We start from the raw sequence: 19,603 nt of genomic DNA on the forward strand, positions 1-19,603 counted from the left end.
TCTTGAAACATTAAGAGTTCCTTTCACCGGAACTAACGGGCCAAGCCCAACCCCTGAATTTAATGATTTGGAGGGGGGTCCCAAAACTTTTGGCAACAGAGTATCTTCTAATGCACATAAAGCTAATAAACTTTTCACATGGCACCCTGACAAACACTCCCAAGCAGTTTTGCCTTTCTGCTTCTGTAAAACATGTTGTTTTATTATTCAGATACGGTGTACATACATGCTCAGTTTTCTGGTAAACAATTGCAACAAAGTTCTGTGAGAAAATGAGAACTACAACAACATTTTGAACACAAATACATTTTATGATAAAAATCGGACATTTTCCTCTCTTTTTTTTTCCTCATTGCAATCTGTACATTGAAAGAAACTGCATCAGGTGACATAAAAAACAAACAAAAAAAACATTTTTATATGTATATATATTTATATATTAAAAGACAATCTGACCAAGACTATTCATTTCCAGAACACTTAGCTCCACAAACTTTGTTTAGACAAAAGGTCACACATGACATCAATACAGTCGATAACTTAACACATTCAAAACATCTGGTGTAAGGAGCAGGTTTGCAATACAAGTTTAAATGCCGTTACTGGTATCGTGTGCCCACATGCACACGTGTGTGTGTGTATGTATTGTTTATCCATGCATGCAGGTGATGCAGAATATTGTGGCAGACTTTAATGTGAACAAATACAACAGGTCTGCAATCCTGACCAACAGGGTAACCTTTTAAATGTCCATTTAGGGCTTGACATTTTATCCAGTTTGGACAAAACAAAAAGAAAACACAATAAACAGGAGTTGCGGACTGACCGTCTGAAAGTTTTCCCTTGCACATGGCATCCAGACTCTCTGAAAAACTGTCCATGCACCACTTTACCCCTATACTACCACAAGGCTAGACAAAGTCCCAGTATAGAATATGATATACTCTAATACAATGCATGCTTTCAAGTTCACATACCAAAAAACACAGTCCCCATCCCTCCCCACAGATTGACAAAACACTAAATAACCTTGGCAAAGTTTTTTTTTTTTCTTCTACAGAAAACATCTTTTTGCCGTTTTGACAAAAAAAAAGAAAAGAAAAGAAAAGAAATGGGAAAGGAAAATGAACATGTTAAATAAATCTATAATTCAGTTGGCCTATATGCTCCAATGTCTCTATGATACATAAATCTTACAATATCTTCCCATTAATTACAGAAACGTGACGTAACTGAAGTAAAGTGTACCGGCATGACATTTCTCCACGTGTCTGCTGTTTAACAGAAAAGTGTAAGACACGGACATAATTAAAGTGCATGTAAAAGATTAAGGGTGCAAACAAAATGTGGATGTGAGTAAAAAGACCAGTTACACTGGCACAATGATGTGAAAAGCCGAAAATACTAAATACATACAGCATCTGAAACAAAGGACCATTAAGAGCCCTGTATGAAGGGAAAATCTTAAGAAATGCTGCGCACAATGTTTGACACTGATAGTGGTACAAAGGACATCTGTGTGTAGTATAGCTGATTTTTGCCTGGACGATCATATATGATCAAAAACAGACACAGACCCCCACCCCCAACCCACCCACTCCTATTATTTTGCATTATTAGGACTTATTAAACAAACACACTGTAATAGATCTTTCCTGTAGTGGGGACATCTATAGCTCAGAAGACCAATATGAAAAGTTCAATAATAAACAATTGTGGCTGAACAAAAGCAGCACTCCAAGAGATGCATTTCATCATCTCCGATTACTCAGTTAGGAGTGCAAATCGAGCCGAATTCTTAGTGTCCATATACCTTTCTACTGGACTAACTGAAATTGCATTACAATTCTGCCTCTGACAAAAATCTGCTTTGTAAAAATCAGAGTGAAAGTTTATGGAGCATGTTTTTGGCAACCCCTTTTCATTTGCTTCACATTTTAAAGCCGGGGAACAAAAAAAAAAAAAATATGATTTGTGCGTTTAGATGTGCACTTGAAGACCAAACATTTCACATTGACATGCTGCCTGTGACAGCCATCAGCTGCTTTACAATGGACATGAATAACAAACATCAAAACATGCAGTTTTACATTCTATGTGATACTGAACAATCTTATATTAAAATACTGTCAGAAGCTCGTGAAGCACACTCGTTCCTAGCAAATAACTTTTAAGGGTGTGGAATTTGATTTGGAAAGCTAGTCTTAAGAGGCTAAATATTAAACAATGAGGGCAATTCAGTGTAAAACAGGACCAAATACTGGCTCGGATGTCAAAATACGAAAGAAAGACAGTTTACCTGAAGTAATACGATAGATTTTTGACATGAGGGCAAGCATCTCAATCCATGTAAAATAGAGCCCTTGACATTCACTGCTATTTCACTATAACTTATCTAGCGTTTTTCTTTTTAAATATGAGATAGAAACAGTTAAACAGCCAAAATAGAGTTAGAGATAGAGTTCTATGGAGTGCTAGAGAGGAACTTACTAAGTCAAAAAAAAAAAGAAAAAAAGGAACAATCATATTACAGAACAGAGTTCTGCCGTGCCAAACATCATTTGGGCACGTTGTCTATCAACAGTCTCGTGGAGCTCATTTGTGAAAAGACAAAGAAGTGACGCACTTATGTAAAGAAAAAGCGATTCATGAATAATGGTGTGAAATAAGACTATGGAGTGTCCAGTTTTCCAGTCACACGAACACAAACAGCCAGAGGGAGAACACAACACGAAAATTTACATACAAACAAGTGACAAGGCACTGGACATTGTAGGAGCATGAGCTGTTTCATGCACTTCCTCAGTCTAATGCGACTATTATGAAACACAAAACAACTTTCGCAACAACCTCTATTGTACTACAACCATGTTCATGATCTTTACATGTCCCCAACATTGCATGTTTCTTTTTGATGTGTCCATGTTTGGAGGGGTGAATGAACACCTCCAGTATGGCCTGGAACATCCGATACCTGTCAAGGACCTCGGGTGGGTCAAATGAAAACAGAGAAATTATAACGTACATTACAAACTGAAATAAATGGCTCTGCATGTTCAAAGGCCAAGCTAGGCTGTGCTAGACACTGAAATGATAACGAGTGAGTGTTGCTGCTGATATTTCACTCATCCACTCCCTCAGTTTTACACAGTGAGTCAATGTGCTTGCTATGAGAAGGGTGTAGGGGGGGCAAATAATTCTGTCTTGTCTACGGTTTTTTGCACCCCTGGAAGTCCTGAGGAAATTCTGACGATGAAAACACAGCCTAGCTGACCAGGGCACAGGCATTCCTTGTAACTAGCATGCCAGCAATGATGTAGTTTATAGGTGATTATGACAAGGATATGAAGGCGAATAACGATCAAGTTCCGAGGCATTGTGGATGACTACATAAGTTGTTGTAGTGACAGACCTCGAAAATCTTACTTGGACTCCTCCCTAGTCATCATGGTGAGTCCCGCATCATCACGCATCAACTAGCTTTGTAGCATTTTTTTTTGTTGTACTTTTTGATAACAGCAGTGACCTCAAGTGATGATGCAGGATGGGTGATGTTGCAGCACTGCAGGGAGGGGGGACACACCCCCACTGTGGAAAGGCACAAGGGAGGAGGGTGATAGAGAGGAAGGGCAGCCATGTGAGCTGATGGAGTCAGCTGTATGGTTAAAGAAGGGAGACTAGAGGGGAGGACGGGAGAGGGTGGGGTACGGGGATCTGTGTCAGCACAGCTAAGAAGGTCTCCTCACATCCGGGAACCTCTCTCCTGAAGGATCTGTGTGGAAGAGATGAAATCAGCTGGTAAATTAACATGGCATGGATCATTAGAAAAATTGTAAGTGATAACAGAAATCAGATGATGAAAAACTGGTTGAAAAAGTGGCTTGGTTGAACAGAACATTGCTGGAATTGCAAACAATGACATTATTTACTGAACGATCTGCCTGTATAAAGACATCTAACATCTATTGAGAATTTTGTGACTGCAGATCAGGCACGTCACTCTTGACTGATATTTCTCATGTATTTTCAGGTAACCTCCTGATGTGTGGGGTGGGTGATCAAGACAGTTTTATATTGCAATCGTTAATTGTATTTATCACAGAATATACTGTATAATATTATATGTTTTATCTTAATGTGCGAATGATGCAATACTTTTTCATTAACAGTAAATGGAAATGCTAGCGATAAATATTTGTTTAAAAATAAACCCTAACCTCCAAAAATAAAAATTTGTAGATATGCCATTATAAAAATGAACGTTAGCTTTAAACCTAATCTAAAAAAAAAAAGACCCGATTTTGAGCAGATGTAAACTCTAAATGATAAACATACACTTCTAAATCTCACCTTAGCCTTCTCAGTTGGCTCGATAACAATCCCGTTAGTGGAATTGTTGAGTTCCCGGGAAACCACACACAGAAACTCTGCTTGGTCCTCATTTCCGTAGTTGTAAGAGGAGCCAATGCTTATAAGCTGGAAGAATTAAGAAATTGAATCAAGGATAAAAGATTAATAAAAGACTGAATAAAAGGAGTTGAGTAGCACATACTGAGTACAAACAGTTCATACAGACTGCAAAAAAAAAGCAGATCCAAGTCATTTTACGTCACGTGAGCCCGACCATCTGAGAAACGACAATATGAAACTTAAAGGCTTAGAAGAGCTTTGCAGTTCTTCAGAGTGAATGAATAGATGAATAGATGAGTAGCCACTCTGCTCAAGCATTTATCTAATTAAAGCACAATTTACGTAGTCTGAAATTACAGCTCGGGCCTTCCATTTCCAAGGGAATAATGAAGAAAAAAGCTCGGATGATTACGAATTAAACGTTAAGAAACCAATCTGCTGAATAGGAGGGGGGGCTGTATATTCAGAATAGCAGTGTGCTCTTCCGTGTGACCTGCACCAATCCAAGGGTCGAGCGGAAACAAAGGCCAGCTCACCTGCTCAAACTTCCACCCATCAGACATTGTGGAGACCATCTGAGTGAGTTCCTCTTCTTGGCACTGAAGCACACGATACACATGTTTCACTGGACCCTGCAAATACAAAGGTACGTGTGAGGACCTTTTTTTATTATTGTTATTAATTTTCAGACAGGAAAAATACATTATCGTAAAAGTCAAAAACAAGCAGTTACACTCCATTAGAGAAGAAATGAGTCAAGTAATTAAAGAGTAGTTAGGTTAGTTAGTAAGTTTGGCTAAAGTTTTGCATGTAGTTATATTCTGTTTGAATGGATTTTGCACCATTATTAGTTCATTATTTTGCACGTTATGTTTAATTTACACCCATATTCAGTTATTTTTCACTTAAACAGCTAAATGAATGTAGGGCATGCTCCTTATCATAAAGACCTGACAATGCAATTTGTAAATTGCTAACTATACATCCAGCTCTGGGACTTAATCCACTTTCTCAGCAGACTTGCCAAGAACCAAGCTCACAAAAAAAGCACGCTTCACCCTGGCTTCATTCTCACACACCTGAGACGTCCTGTTCTCATTGTCTCGTATCCTCTCCTTTACCAGCCTCACCAATGACGCAATGTTGTAGAATTCAGCTTCCTCTAGAACACCTGCAGGAGCCAAAATGAACTGCATTGTAAGTTTTTGTAAGACAATTCATGTCTCAATCGTTTGAACGATTTTCTTATCTCAATCGTTAACATGTAAAGTAAGCATCTTGCAATGAACACAATTTTTCAGCAACATGTTTAATAGATCACTAAAAGTTTACTCTGTCCAAGATACAACACTGCTTTAAAATGTTTAGAGCACAGTGCATTTGAACGCTTGAGTCTGACTGATCTGAAGGTGATTTCTTTACTTTTTAAGCAAGAGCATGGCTCAGATAGTAGTAGTTTAATTACAAGGTTTATATTCATGCTCTTGTTATAATATGTTGTAGCTTTATGTTGATACAGCTAATTCACAGAGGCTTGTATGTAGACACGCCACTGACAGGGATGTCAAATCCATGTGCCAACAGTGATATGGTGACGTTTTCGAAGATCTGTTCAATGACAAGTACAACACTATATTGCCAAAAGTTTTGGGATACCCTTCCAAATCACTGAATTCAGGTGTTGGGCTTGGGCCCCTTAGTTCAAGTGAAAGGAACTCTTAATGCTTCATGCTCCCAAATCTTGTGGAAACAGTTTGGGGATGATCCCTTCCTGTTCCAACATGACTGCCACAAGTGCACAAAGCAAGGTCCACAAAGAACTTGACTGGTTCTGACCTCAACCCGATAGAACATCTTTGGGATGAACTAGAGCGGAGACTCTGAGCCAGGCCAAAACTGGGATGTCTGCCTTTACATGCACATGAATGTAATAGAATGTTGGCCCGCCCTTTGAAGCTATAACAGCTTCAACTCTTCTAGGAAGGCTTTCCACAAGGTTTAGGAGTGTGTTTATGGAACTTTTTGACCATTCCTCTAGAAGAATAGAAGCACATTTCTTGGTATGCTAAAGCATAAAGAGTTCCTTTCACTGGAACTAAGACATGACAGAGTCTTCAGGACAGAGAGTTTTGGGTTTTCCTGCAAAATGACAAGCTGCGTTTTTTTCTCTTATTACCCTTGAAAGAAACAAGAGGGAACGATTGTTTATGGCTGTTATAATGTACAATGGCTTTTTTGTGTCTGTTCTACAATATTAAATGTGACTTTAAATAGGACATGTATAATGTGCCTGTCTTTAAAACATTTGAAATAAATGTTAATTTTATAAAGTTGCTGTAATTTTAAAAGGGCTGAAACACTTTGGGCTGTTATTGGCAAACCATCAACTTTGTGGTAACAGTAAGTCTGCTTTGTGCTGAGCCACACCACACCACCCCATTTCTGATTATTCTCCTATTACATCCTGTCCAGTCATGTTTAAATAGATCCTCAAGCAGAAAAGCTCGAGTTTCTGAGCTCGCTTAACTCCTTTATCATGAAAAAAACCAACAAACAGGTTTACATCAGAAATTATTCCTGCACTTTGTCTTCTACACAAAAGCCATGTCTTCTGCATTTTCTTTTCTATTGGAAAAAGAAAGTCCATAACCGGCTGTTATTATGATCTAACAAGCACAGGACACACTCTCTCACCCTCTTCTGCGAGGTTCTTGTTGATGATCAGCTTCCCGTGTCTCAGATAATTCAAGATGGGTCCAAAGTATGTGGGGTCTCTGTCAATCAAATAAGCTCCTGTCTCATCCTGTGCAGAAAAACAGCACATGTTATGATCACATACAAAAAAAATATATTCACCTGATATTGTTTTATTATCTTTACAGCAGGAGTGCCACCTGACACCTTTAACAAATAAAAGGCTGTAGAGTGAGAAAATGCTTTATAAAAGTCTTACATCATCTGGATTTGTACTAGTTACGACCTGGATAAGTAATACATTGAAATGCCATTACCTTACTTTGTGGCCATTTTAACATTGTGTATATATCATTACATATGTTTTGTCTCACATGATTATACAGCATCGCTCACACAATAGAGTTACACATGTGTTAAATACCCTATACAACAAGCCATGTCACTATGCAAATCTCTGACTCAAAGTGACTGAAGAGCAGCAAATACTGGCATGTTTGATGGCATGTCTTCTACCTCGTAGGTCTGTATTTTGTGTGTGTCATTTCGAAAGTGTTTATGTAGTACACAGACTGTCCACCTTTTTTTCCAGGAACATCTGCACATTTAGATAACATGCAATTTTCTACTCATCCAATCAGATGGCAGCAGTAATGCATAATATCATGCAAATGCAGGTCAAGCTCTTCAGTTAATGTTTACATCAAACATGAGAATGAAGAACAAGTGTGATGTCTGTGACTTTATCTGTATCATGGTTGCTGGTGCTAGATGGGCTGGTTTGCGTATTTCAGAAATGGCTGATCTCCTGGTATATATTTACTCAAATAGTCTCTATTGTCATCTAAACTGGACAGTTGAAGACTGAAAAGAAAAGAAAAGGGAAAAAAAAAACAAAACAGGAATAGCCACAGAACAGGACTCTGGAAACAGATGTAGTCTTCTGCTGTTGAAGCTTCAGGCTCAGATGCTTTTCTTCTCACCCCAGTTGTAAAGAGTGATTAATTAAGTTCCTTCCTGGAAACTTGAACCATTCTGGCACTTTCTCCTGACCCCTTTTACCAATAAGGTGTTTCCACCCACAGAACCGTCACTCGGTCAACGTTTTTTGCACATTCTGGGCAAACTCTACAGACTGTTGTGGGTGAAAATCCCAGGAGCTTAGTATTATCTGAAATACTCAAACCAGCCCATCTGGCACCTACAGCGATGACACAGTTAAAGTCACAGAGCTGACACTTTTTTTCATTCTAATGTTTGATGTGAACATTAACTGAGTCTCTTGACCTGTATCTGCATGATGTGCTGCTGTGACACGATTGGCTGATTAGATGACATAATAAACTGCTGGAGTGTATATTCCTACTGCAAACAGACTGTTTTAAACGACATTGAAATATCCTAAAGGGACTGGATGCCTGCAGACACTCAGCACTTTATTATTGGTTATATCGGTACTTTTCAGTTCATGTCATTTCCCGACTCCTTGACCTAAAAAGAGCTAAACACAGAAGCACAGAAGAGGAAGAAAGACACAGAAGTGGGACAAGTTTAGCTAAATAGGTTGCACACTATTAATCATAGATAATGAGGGAATAATGATGGGTTTTTATTAATGGCTGCATGTTAAAACACTTCCTGACCTTACACATGCCTGGTTTCTGATTTAAGCACAGTTTGGCAGATTAAGCTGGATTGCACACCTTTCAGGGGATTCTCAGTGGAAATGAGCATATATATCTGCTCTAACCTAGATTTGCTCGATGCACCGAATGAGCAGAAATGAATTATTCATGTCACTTACACATACCCGAGCATGCAAATAAAACCTTCAGGTTATACATTTGCATGGTCTGTGCTTTACAAAACAAGTGCACAAGCATAAAGTCGTAGTAATAGTGAAAGCTGACCTTATCGGAGTCCAGATCAGGATCTTCCTGACAGAGTCGGTACAGGAAGGATTTGGGATCCCTGCATAAGGTTTGTTTGGTTGTGATGAAATAGGTGCCCCCGACATTCAGCCGGACCCACCGCGATCCTGGTTTCTCTGTGGACTCTGATGGGGATGTAGGGCTGCTCTTCATCGGGAAGCCGAACACGGCTCTGGACGCAGACAGGCCCGGGCTGGCAGAACCGCTCCGAGATGGAAGAACGAAGCTGGGCGACGGCAGGCGCATGCTAACTGAGCCGCGGGTCTCCCGGTGCTCGCTTTGCTCCATGAGGCCGCCCGCGTTCGCTTCAATGTGTAGCTCTGCCATGCTCTCCAAATGTCCGTTTGATTCCTCCTCCACGTGGAGAACTATCTCACCTTACTGCCGAATTATGTAAACAACAGCTCTCCTGCTAAACTAGCCAGCCAGCTAGACCTCAATTGTTTTTTCCTCTAATGAAGTGACGGTCTGTAAGCCGTTGTTAAGCTACACATATAAGCTCTAGGCGCATTGATAACCGTGAACAAAACGTTGTAATGTATTAGAAACACCGTCCTGCGACGACATAGTTCAAAATTTCACAAAACACGACATTGATCCACCTTGTTTATTCAATCGACTCCTGCAAGCTCCCTAATATTATGGAGGAACTAAAAGACATCACTTCCGGGTCGCGCTAACGCATGCATAATAAGAGCACAATAGAGGCAATGGAGCCCTTAAAGTGTAAAATAACTTCAACATGGATTTTGTAACGAGAACAAATATTAAAAATCGAAATATCCAAAAAATAATAATCTGACCATTTGTTAAAGTCGTATGACTTTTTAAATCCTAACTTCCGACTGTAAAACACATTACGTCCGTGATGATAGCCTTTACACTATATTGGCAAAAGTTTTGGGACACGCCTCCAAATCATTGAATTCAGGGGTTGGGCTCGACCCCTTAGTTCCAGTGAAAGGAACTCTTAATGCTTCAGCATACCAAGACATATTTGACAATTTCATGCTCCCAACTTTGTGGGAATAGTTTGGGGATGACCCCTTCCTGTTCCAACATGTCTGTGCACCAGTGCTCAAAAGCAAGGTCCATAAAGAGATGGATGAGTGAGTTTGGTGTGGAGGAACTTCACACCAAGTCCTGACCTCAACCTGATAGAACACCTTTGGGATGAATTAGAGTGGAGACCCTGAACCATTCCAAAACTGGGATATCTGCCTTTACTTGCACATGAATTTAACATGGAGTTGGCCCACTCTTTACAGCTATGACTGCTTCAACTCTTCTGGGAAGGCTTTTCACATGGTCTAGGAGTGTGTTTATGGGAATTTTTGACCATTCCACTAGAAGGCACTGATGTTGAACAAGAAGGCCTGGCTTGCAGTCTCCGCTCTAATTCATCAGGTTGAGGTCAGGACTCTAAGTTTCCTCCACACCAAACTCGCTCATCCATGTCTTTATGGACCTTGCATTGTGCACTGGTGTGAAGTCATGTTTGAACACAAAGGGGTCATCCCCAAACTGTTCCCACAAAGTTGGGAGTATGAAATTGTCCAAAATGTCTTGTTACGCTGAAGGATTAAGAGTTCCTTTCACTGGAACTAAAGGGCCAAGCCCAACCCCTGAATTCAATGATTTGGAGGGGTGTCCCAAAACTTTTGGTAATATAGTGTATATGCCCACTTCTTGCTGTTGATGATTTTTTAGAATATACCCATTCAATCACCAGAACATTATTAATAATGAATATGAACATTCAGTGTATTGCCATATTTTCATTTTATTTTGCCCCTATATACACATACATTTAGGATTAAAAACAAATTTTAATATTTGGCAAATGTTTAATTTATATAAAAAAATGTATTTCCTGAAAAAAAAAATCACAGTTTTAGTATTATTATTATTAATTATTATTATTAATTAGTATTATTAATTAATATTAAAGCTTAGAAGAGGACTGGCAAACCTTGTAGTGTGTAGTTCAAATTATACATGTCAAAACACTTGGCATGTTTATAATGCGTTTAGATCATGTTATACACTATAAATCTATGCAATATCCTGCAATACAGCATGAAATATTAGTTCCTTATTTTCTCTTCTTTCAATAACATCTATAAGCTTCTTTTTTAATTCAAATGGAACTCAAAGTCCACTTTGAGATTCAGTAATGTAAAGTCCCATATCCTCCAAGACAACCTGAATATCAGTCAGTAAATCTTGAATGGGCTTCAGTACAGGAGTGACATGCTGAGTAACCCATTCCTCCACTGTTAAGTCTGGGTAAAGCTTCTTCATCTCCTGCCTCACCTCCTGCACCTTGAACTCTGCAGCTTCCAGGAACCTGGCATTAAAATAATTATTTAAAAAAAAAGGGTGAGTTATAGTCATGTGATGTCATACAGAATATATTATAGTATGATAAACAGAGTGTGTGAGCTGTTTGTACTTGGCTTTTGGTTTAATGATCATAAAATCAGCAGAAAATCATATTGAGGTTAAACTAAGCTCAGTGTTATAAAGACTATAATGACTGTATTAGTGTGCAGTATAAAAATCTGTTTAACCCTTTTTCGGAAATCGACTTATCTGATATTTTCAATCAGTATAAACAATTGAAAATGTTAGGACACTATTGGCACTGTGTGTTTTTCCCTGTGTTGGGATAACCTTACAAAGAATTTTAGTGGTTGAAGATAACAGCTTCAAATTTTAGAGGCTTATAAACAAGCACATGGGGCATCCCAAAAGCAGAAATGGGTTTGATATCATCATTTGTTTCGAAGACAGAAACATTTAGGGTGGGAAAAAACCTAACCTGTGTTTATTTGAACCATTTCTATAAATATATTACCCCTGTTAGGCTAGCTAAAAAAAGGAAAGGCTACAGATTCTTAAAGTGCTGATACTTTCATACAAAGCCTTAACCACCAATATGACAAATAAAAACACAGGAAACAGAAAACCTGTGCAAATTCCATTTTTTGGCTTCCGGTATAATAATACAAAAAAAAAAAGAGTTAAAAGAATTCAAAGCTTACACTTGGGCCTGTTTCTGAATCTGTTGTGCAAAAAGAGGGTTGATAAACTTTTGCTGTTGGTGATAAGGCGAGAACCAGCCTCTCACAAACCTAGGAATTGTCCAAAAGTAATTGAGAGAAGTTTGGTTAGATATGTTGCCAGGTTTAATGTCTATCATTACATCAGTTCTAGTTTAACATTCTGTATGATTTCGTGTTGTGACTTACATATTGCTCTGAAAGTGCCTGAGCTCTTCAGACTCCAGCATTGCTGTTAGCTGTACGATGAGTTCAGCTAGTTTCATGCCAGTATATGAACGAGAGAAACCTTGAGACAACCTGAACAACAGGAAACAAGTTTTTAAAAAAAATCTATGGAAGTAGCAGGTAAAATAACACACTTGCATACAATACATGTAGCTTGAAATGATTGCAAATGAAAAACAAATTTCATTCCAGACTTGAAAAATGTTCTGCAGGAATTTAATATCAGCTCACCCTGATTGCACTCTGTAATCAGACACAACAACCTAACAGTAATAGCAGTGGGGAAAGTGATAGCTTAGTGGTTAAGGTGTTGGCCTAGCGCTCAGAAGGTTGTGCGTTTGAATCCCAGGGCCAACAAGCTGTCAATGCTAAGCTCCTGAGCAAGGCCCTTAATGCTCAGCTATATAAAAATGAGATCAAGTGTAAGCTGCTCTGGATAAGGGTGTCTACTACCTGCCAGAAATGTAATAAAATAAGCAGGTGGCATGCTAAAGAAGATAATCTGAACTCCTTGTTCAGTTAATTACTGTTTATTTCCCACATCACAAATGTCCCACCATGTGACTTACAGATCATTTTGTTCGTTTCCTGTGACAGACTACCTTCCACAGAAATTCGTTCATGTACTTCCAGGAAGCATGTTATCCCTTTAGCTTGTGGTTGATCTGGAGCCTATTCCAAGAAAACTGGGCGCATGCTGGGAATATATCCTGGATGTGATTCCAGTCCATAGCAGAGGGGGAAATAAATCCTAATTTTCCCTGAATGCTCAATATATCAGCATGAATGTTTGATACCTCTCTACATCTCCAACATCAGTTGTTCCGGTGCCAAGAGCCTCCATCACCTTGTGCTGAGCTTCCTGAGTAAAGCTTCCTAAAGCAGCCACAGTGACAAAAAATGCTGTTTAAAGTTCTTTGGCTTTGGGTCTCTTTGTATATTCATTTACAAAAAAACGAGAAATTTTACACAAACCATGTTGTAGTGTCTGCAGACATGAGGCAAGAGAGACCAGGCCAAGGGGCAACAATTCACACAAAACAGACAAGTGGTCATATCTATTAAAAAAAAACACACATACATGATTCAGAATATATTATTTTTAAAATATCACTGTGTACATTCTTGGATGCAGAATTTATACATCATGGTACCTTTGCCAGCCAGTGAGTGCAATTCCCTGTAGGTCAATGCCGGGCGATAGACCAGATACCACTTTTAACCACTGGAGATGATTGTCCACATGCCTTTGTGTGCTGGTTACACACGTGTATACTGTAGTGGACCCTTTGAAAGAACTCGCAATCCATTGTTGGGACAAACCGGCAGCCTTGTATTTCTCCATTAGCATAACTGAGTGGAAAAAAATGGAGGTTTATTAGCCAGTACTACCTGTGTACACTCTGAGAATATTACTTGGTGGTTTATAATACATCTTGAGGATTCACATATAGTATTCAAGGTCAGTTTGTTTAAAGTGAACCAGGTGCAAGTGATCTCGGTGTTCACAATGTAAGCGGATTTAAAAATAGACCAGCTTCATTTGTTGGAATGGCATTAGTGACCTCAGAACCCTTGTTCACAATATAACTCCATAAAAACTCAGACCCCGTGACAAAGTTAGAGAGGCCAGCTTAAGATGGACAAAGTTAGAGAGGCCAGGTTAAGATGGTTTGGACATGTCCAGAGGAGGGAGAGTGAGTATATTGGTAGGAGAATGTTGGACATGGAGCTGCCAGGCAGGAGGAAAAGAGGAAGGCCAAAGAGGAGGTATATGGATGTAATAAATGAGGGTATGAAGCTAGTGGGTGTAAGTGTTGAGGATGCAGAAGATAGGGATAGGTGGAGAGAGATGATTCGCTGTGGCGACCCCTGGAGGGAAAAGCCGAAAGAAGAAGAAGAAAAACTCAGAGCCCAACAATCTATTGATCGTTGTCACATTTTGTCCAGGGTGCTCATGTACTCCTGGCATAACTTCTTTACTTTTACATAACATTGCAGTGTTGCTCTGGTGTAACCTCTGTGCTTCGTTTTTTGCAAAAACAAAAGAAAAACTTGACATTTAATTTTGTCCTCTCTCTCCAAAGAGGACTGAATCTCAGTATGGTCTTAGTAATGTTCATTTGTGGGTTCTTTCATGAGGGTTTTAGATGATTCGGAGCGTTCAAAAATACGAGTTATTTCAGCCCGAGACATCTCTGAGTGCTCAAACGAACGGAGTGTGAAAACCCTCTTGTTCAGTAACAGCAGTGAAACTAACCAAATAAATATGTAGTTACAAGCAGTGAGATATATCTGTCTGGACCTGATCATGTCCTGAGTCTTTAAAGGTTTAAATAATATTTTGTTTGAATCAGTCTGCACTGATGTATAGTATATAGGTATAATTAGAGATGTGTCAATATGATATCTTACACAAATGTTAGCTCATTACTTGGGCTGAAGTGACATATTTTCCTATCTGACTTTCCTATATGTTTTATAGAGACCCTGAATGTATGATGTTTTCCTTCTGTTGTTATTATAAGTAAAATGGGTATTCAAATAGCTTAGTATGAGATATATTAGTAATTTTTAGCAATTAGCTAAAGGAAAATAATAACCAATAGAGAAAAACTCAACAGCAATTACAATTAAAATATAATGTATTTCATGTAACATTCATGTTGTTGTTCTCAGGAGCAAAATCTACTTACTATTGTGGGCCTCATCCAGAGTAGGGCTGTAATCCCACAGCATGGGCTGCACTAGTCCAACTAGACCACTATCTAGACATGAAGAAAAATATTTTCAAAATACACTAAAGGAACTTACAATTACGTACAAAGTCTCAGGAAGATAGAACAATTTCCAGTAATGTTATGTTAATGTTCTAATGAAGTATTAGCAAAACTGAATATCAAAAGTTTACCTTTAATGGTGTCAGAGGTCATGTTCCTCAGCATGTCGTCCCACATTATCACATCGAGGTTGGGGTAAGTCTCCCTAATGCTTTTTGCCACCTTTGTGACATGACTGAGGAACAGCTTGTCAATACTGTGACCTGGAACGCTTAACCACTCTTTCGACTCCTCTCCTTGACCGAGCATGTATACCTGGGAAAATGAACAATATAAAGCCATAGATTAACGTACAACATGAATCTAAATAGATCAACATCTTCATCACCTGCTTTATCCTGCTCAGTGTCACTACTGTTGTGGAGAAAATGTAACCTTTAAAACTTACTAAAAAAATCTAATGGTGATACGGCAAGAACGATGAGTCAGCATACTGAGAGGAGGCGCAACGGCTAACAGCCTGGTGTAAAGCCAACAACCTGTCCCTGAACGTGGAGAAAATGAAAGAGATGGTTGTTGACTTCAGGAGAGCACGAAGTAACCATTCTCCAAGGCTGAGGAAGGCTCATCTTCCACCTCCCATCCTGGTTTGGGAATTGCCCCGTCTCGGATCACAAGACCCTTCAGCGAATAGTGAGGACAGCTGAGAAGATCATCGGAGTCTCTCTTCCCTCTATCACAGACATTTACTCCACACGCTGCATCCGCAAAGCTAACAGCATTGTGGATGATCCCACACACCCCTCACACACACTCTTCACCCTCCTGCCATCTGGAAAGAGGTATCGAAGCATTCAGACCCGCACAACCAGACTGTTGAACAGCTTCTTCCCTCAGGCAATCAGGTATCTCAACAGAGAACTGAACTGAGCTGGACACGGACACACACACACACACACACACACACAACCAAGATCTGATCTCAACAGAGAAGCTGAACTGTGCTGGACACGGACACAAACAACACACACACGCACAAAAAACAGAGAACTGTGTTCCCAACGAGAACTGAACTGTGCTGGACAGACACACACACAACTGAGAACTGCTCTCAACAGAGAACTATACTGTGCTGGACACAGACACACACACACACAAATTGTCCTGTTTGCACACATATGTCACTTTACATTACACTTTATATTGATCCTGTAAACATGTTAACTTTAATATTTGTACTCACTGGCAACACTATTCTTTTGCACAGAGTTGGTCTATATGTTGTTTGTCTGCACTGTCTTGTCTTGTCATCCTGTGCACTTCTGTTGTATGTCTAGTTTTTACTAAAGATTGCACCTTAAGTATAGTTTAGTTTTATCTCTATGTTTAGCTCTATGTTTGTCTGCGTCACTGTACTTTGTTATGTGTAGCACCTTTGGTCTAGGAGGAACGTAGTTTCACTTCACTGTGTACTGCATCAGCTATATATGGTTGAAGTGACAATAAAGCTTCTGTGACTTTGACTTTGACCATGTTCAAAATAGGTCCAAATGAAACGCAGATACACAGTTACATGTTCAGTAAGGAGTAAAAACACAACGGGGCATGCTGGGAAATGAAAGCGAGGTTGGAGCAGAGTTACTGTTACCAATCAAAGGCTGCATACTTTCCAATAACATCACATCATGTTGCTAAATTATTAAATCACAACATGTGGAACACCCTCAAGGCAAGTTAGTTCCTGTTTTCATTTATGCTATAAACAGTGATTTCTTCACCAGCACCTCTTTTCTTTTTTCTCTCTCTTGAAATTAATCAAAAAAGTAAATAAAATAAAAAAAATAACAGCTTATCATCATGTTAGAGAGAAACTACAAAATAAACTTAAAAAAAGTGCTCAATTTACATCAGATCAAAATTACTGACTGTTACTTCGAGAGACTCCTTCTGTAAAAACACACACATTATATATATATATATATATATATATATATATATCTTTCTATCAGAACCAGCATTAACTTCTTCAGCAGTTTGAGCAACAGTAGCTCGTCTGTTGGATCGGATCACACGGGCTAGCCTTCGCTCCCCACGTGCATCAATGAGCCTTGGCCACCCATGACCCTGTCGCCGGTTCACCACTGTTCCTTTCTTGGACCACTTTTGATAAATACTGACCACTGCAGACCGGGAACACCCCACAAGAGCTGCAGTTTTGGAGATGCTCTGATCCAGTCATCTAGCCATCACAATTTGGCCCTTGTCAAACTCACTCAAATCCTTACATTTGCCCATTTTTCATTTTTGCTTCTAACACATCAACTTTGAGGACAAAATGTTCACTTGCTGCCTAATATATCCCACAAACTAACAGGTGCCATGATGAGGAGATAATCAGTATTATTCACTTCACCTGGCAGTGATCATAATGTTATGCTTGATCAGTGTATATATGAACACAGTCAGGCCTGTGAAAATTAACCAATACCCTCTTACCAATCAGATTTGATATTTCAACAGCTCTGTGGTGCACAATGACAGGGCAAGCTTGCGGCATACCTCATCTGCCCCGATATGCAGAACGGTGCTTCTTGGATGAAGCCCCATAACTTGATTCACCATCTCCAGTATAAGAGCAAGTCCTTGTTTGCTATGTGGGTTCAGGGTCCCTAGGCAGTGGCTTACTTCTCGAAACTTGCTAAAGGTGTTATGCTTCAGGACAAACTGAAAAGGAAGAGAAAAAGAAAGCGTGTGTGATGAAAATAAAATATTTTCACAAACTCTCTGTATAAATGATCAGATGAGAGCAAGCATTTGTATGACACACAATTTTTTCCATTACCAAATATTATTCACCTCTCTCACTCACTTCAAGGTGTCCAAATGTCTGCACCAGAGGAATGATTTCCAACCCTTTGGAATAAGCAGCATCTTGAATGGCAATGATTTCTTCACGGCTATATGTGGATCAGTGACGAACATAAATAAAGAAATAAATAAAATAAATATCCCTATTCCTGTAGCAGTTTGGGTAGAACATATATAGTAAGTCTTTTCACCTGTAGGGTGGGTGAGATTTTGACTGAAGAATCTTCAGCTCCCCTTCATAGGGAAACATATCCTCATACTCCATAAGAATGCCATTTGCACCAAGATCAGCAAAAAGCTGGATCAGCTGAGGAAGAGACGTCAAGGTCAAAACTACAGGGCTAACCAATGTGCATAAACAATATAAGCTCTGTATTTGCTGTACCTCATATAGGTAGCTAATTCTGGGAGGGGCCCCTTTTAAATCCAAGTGAACCAATTTTTTGTGTCTTGACAATGCACACACGTCCATGGCAGGTCCAGTTTTGTGATCTGTAACACAATGACTGAAGGTATTCATGGGTTCTTAAAGTCATCCATGTTTCTGTACCACCTATTCTACATATGGTTTCTGGGATCCTGGCGCCTATTCCAAAGAACAAGGTGGGGGACCCAAATGCATGGCACAATTTCTCTCAGACACAGACACAAAGCATGGGGAATACATGCAAACGGTGCAGTATATCTGTTTGATATTGTCTTCTGGACATGCCTTGTGTAGATTATTTGCATTATGCATATATTTACATATGAACCCCTGACATTCTGATTAGTAACCCAGCGACTTACTGTTGAGCCACCACTTCCCAAATACAATGTTACATGAAATGTACATGAAATACATGACATCAACTGTAAGTGTGTTCTGTTCGCTATTATTTTCTCATAGCCAACTGTTGTATGCTGCAATTTTTCTTTTCTTTTCCAAAACGACATTTTCTCCTAAGGATCAATAAACCAGCATGTCATGTAAACAGGTAATAATTTAGTTGCCGTGGTGATGCAGTAGGTAGTATTTCCATATTCACAGCTCCAGGGTCCCTGGTTCAATCTCGGGTTCTATGTCGACTTTCTATGTGCATGTTTCAGTGTGGGTTATCTCCGGGTCCTTGGTTTCCTCCCAGCTCGTAATAAGATGTTAATAAGTGGACTGCTTTGTTAGAGTTCAGTGAAGGTGTGTGTGCATGGCGCCCTGCAATGGCAAAACTCAGGGTGTGTCTCCATCGCGTACCTGGGATAAACTTTGGACCTGCAAGCAACCCTGACCACTAAAGCATTGAGGATGAACACATACATATACATGAATACATACATAGATCTCTGTATCTATCTATGAAGAGCTTACACCATTACATCACATAGGGTCTGTTTGTCTAGTTTCAACACAACATAATTTTTGGACAGCACATCAGCGACCGTGGTCAATAGCTAATTTTATAAATATGGCTGTTAAACTCGATAACATCTGCTAACACTTATTTAATGTAAAGAAACTAATGTGAGACTGCACATACCGTTGCTGAACGCGGAACTCTTGTACACAGGTGTGTGTGTGTGCGCGTGCGCGCGTGCGTGTAGTAGGGCTGTGACGTAAAACGAAACGCGTTTTACGGAACCGGAAGTGGAC

General features: G+C 39.4%; 2 protein-coding genes across 2 annotated transcripts; both read right to left on the reverse strand.

Moving 5' to 3' along the window:
• Positions 1-167: 167 nt before the first annotated feature.
• On the reverse strand, positions 168-9,696 carry kctd2 (potassium channel tetramerization domain containing 2). The gene is made up of 6 exons (XM_058406925.1): positions 9,015-9,696; positions 7,105-7,213; positions 5,490-5,581; positions 4,947-5,042; positions 4,351-4,476; positions 168-3,772 (listed from the first exon to the last, which is right to left on the reverse strand). The coding sequence occupies exons 1-6, from the start codon at positions 9,360-9,362 to the stop codon at positions 3,743-3,745; spliced, it is 801 nt and encodes a 266-aa protein (XP_058262908.1). The 5' UTR covers positions 9,363-9,696; the 3' UTR covers positions 168-3,742.
• Positions 9,697-10,826: 1,130 nt separating this feature from the next.
• hexd (hexosaminidase d) lies at positions 10,827-19,546 on the reverse strand. Its single transcript, XM_058407334.1, has 13 exons — positions 19,491-19,546; positions 18,362-18,468; positions 18,168-18,283; positions 17,978-18,065; positions 17,668-17,832; positions 15,240-15,423; positions 15,025-15,096; positions 13,483-13,681; positions 13,304-13,386; positions 13,126-13,204; positions 12,290-12,400; positions 12,083-12,172; positions 10,827-11,385 (listed from the first exon to the last, which is right to left on the reverse strand). The coding sequence occupies exons 2-13, from the start codon at positions 18,446-18,448 to the stop codon at positions 11,187-11,189; spliced, it is 1,473 nt and encodes a 490-aa protein (XP_058263317.1). The 5' UTR covers positions 18,449-18,468; positions 19,491-19,546; the 3' UTR covers positions 10,827-11,186.
• Between the last annotated feature and the right edge of the window lie 57 nt (positions 19,547-19,603).

This window comes from Hemibagrus wyckioides, linkage group LG13 (assembly GCF_019097595.1).
Source record: "Hemibagrus wyckioides isolate EC202008001 linkage group LG13, SWU_Hwy_1.0, whole genome shotgun sequence".
In the NCBI taxonomy this organism is placed as follows: Eukaryota; Metazoa; Chordata; class Actinopteri; order Siluriformes; family Bagridae; genus Hemibagrus; species Hemibagrus wyckioides.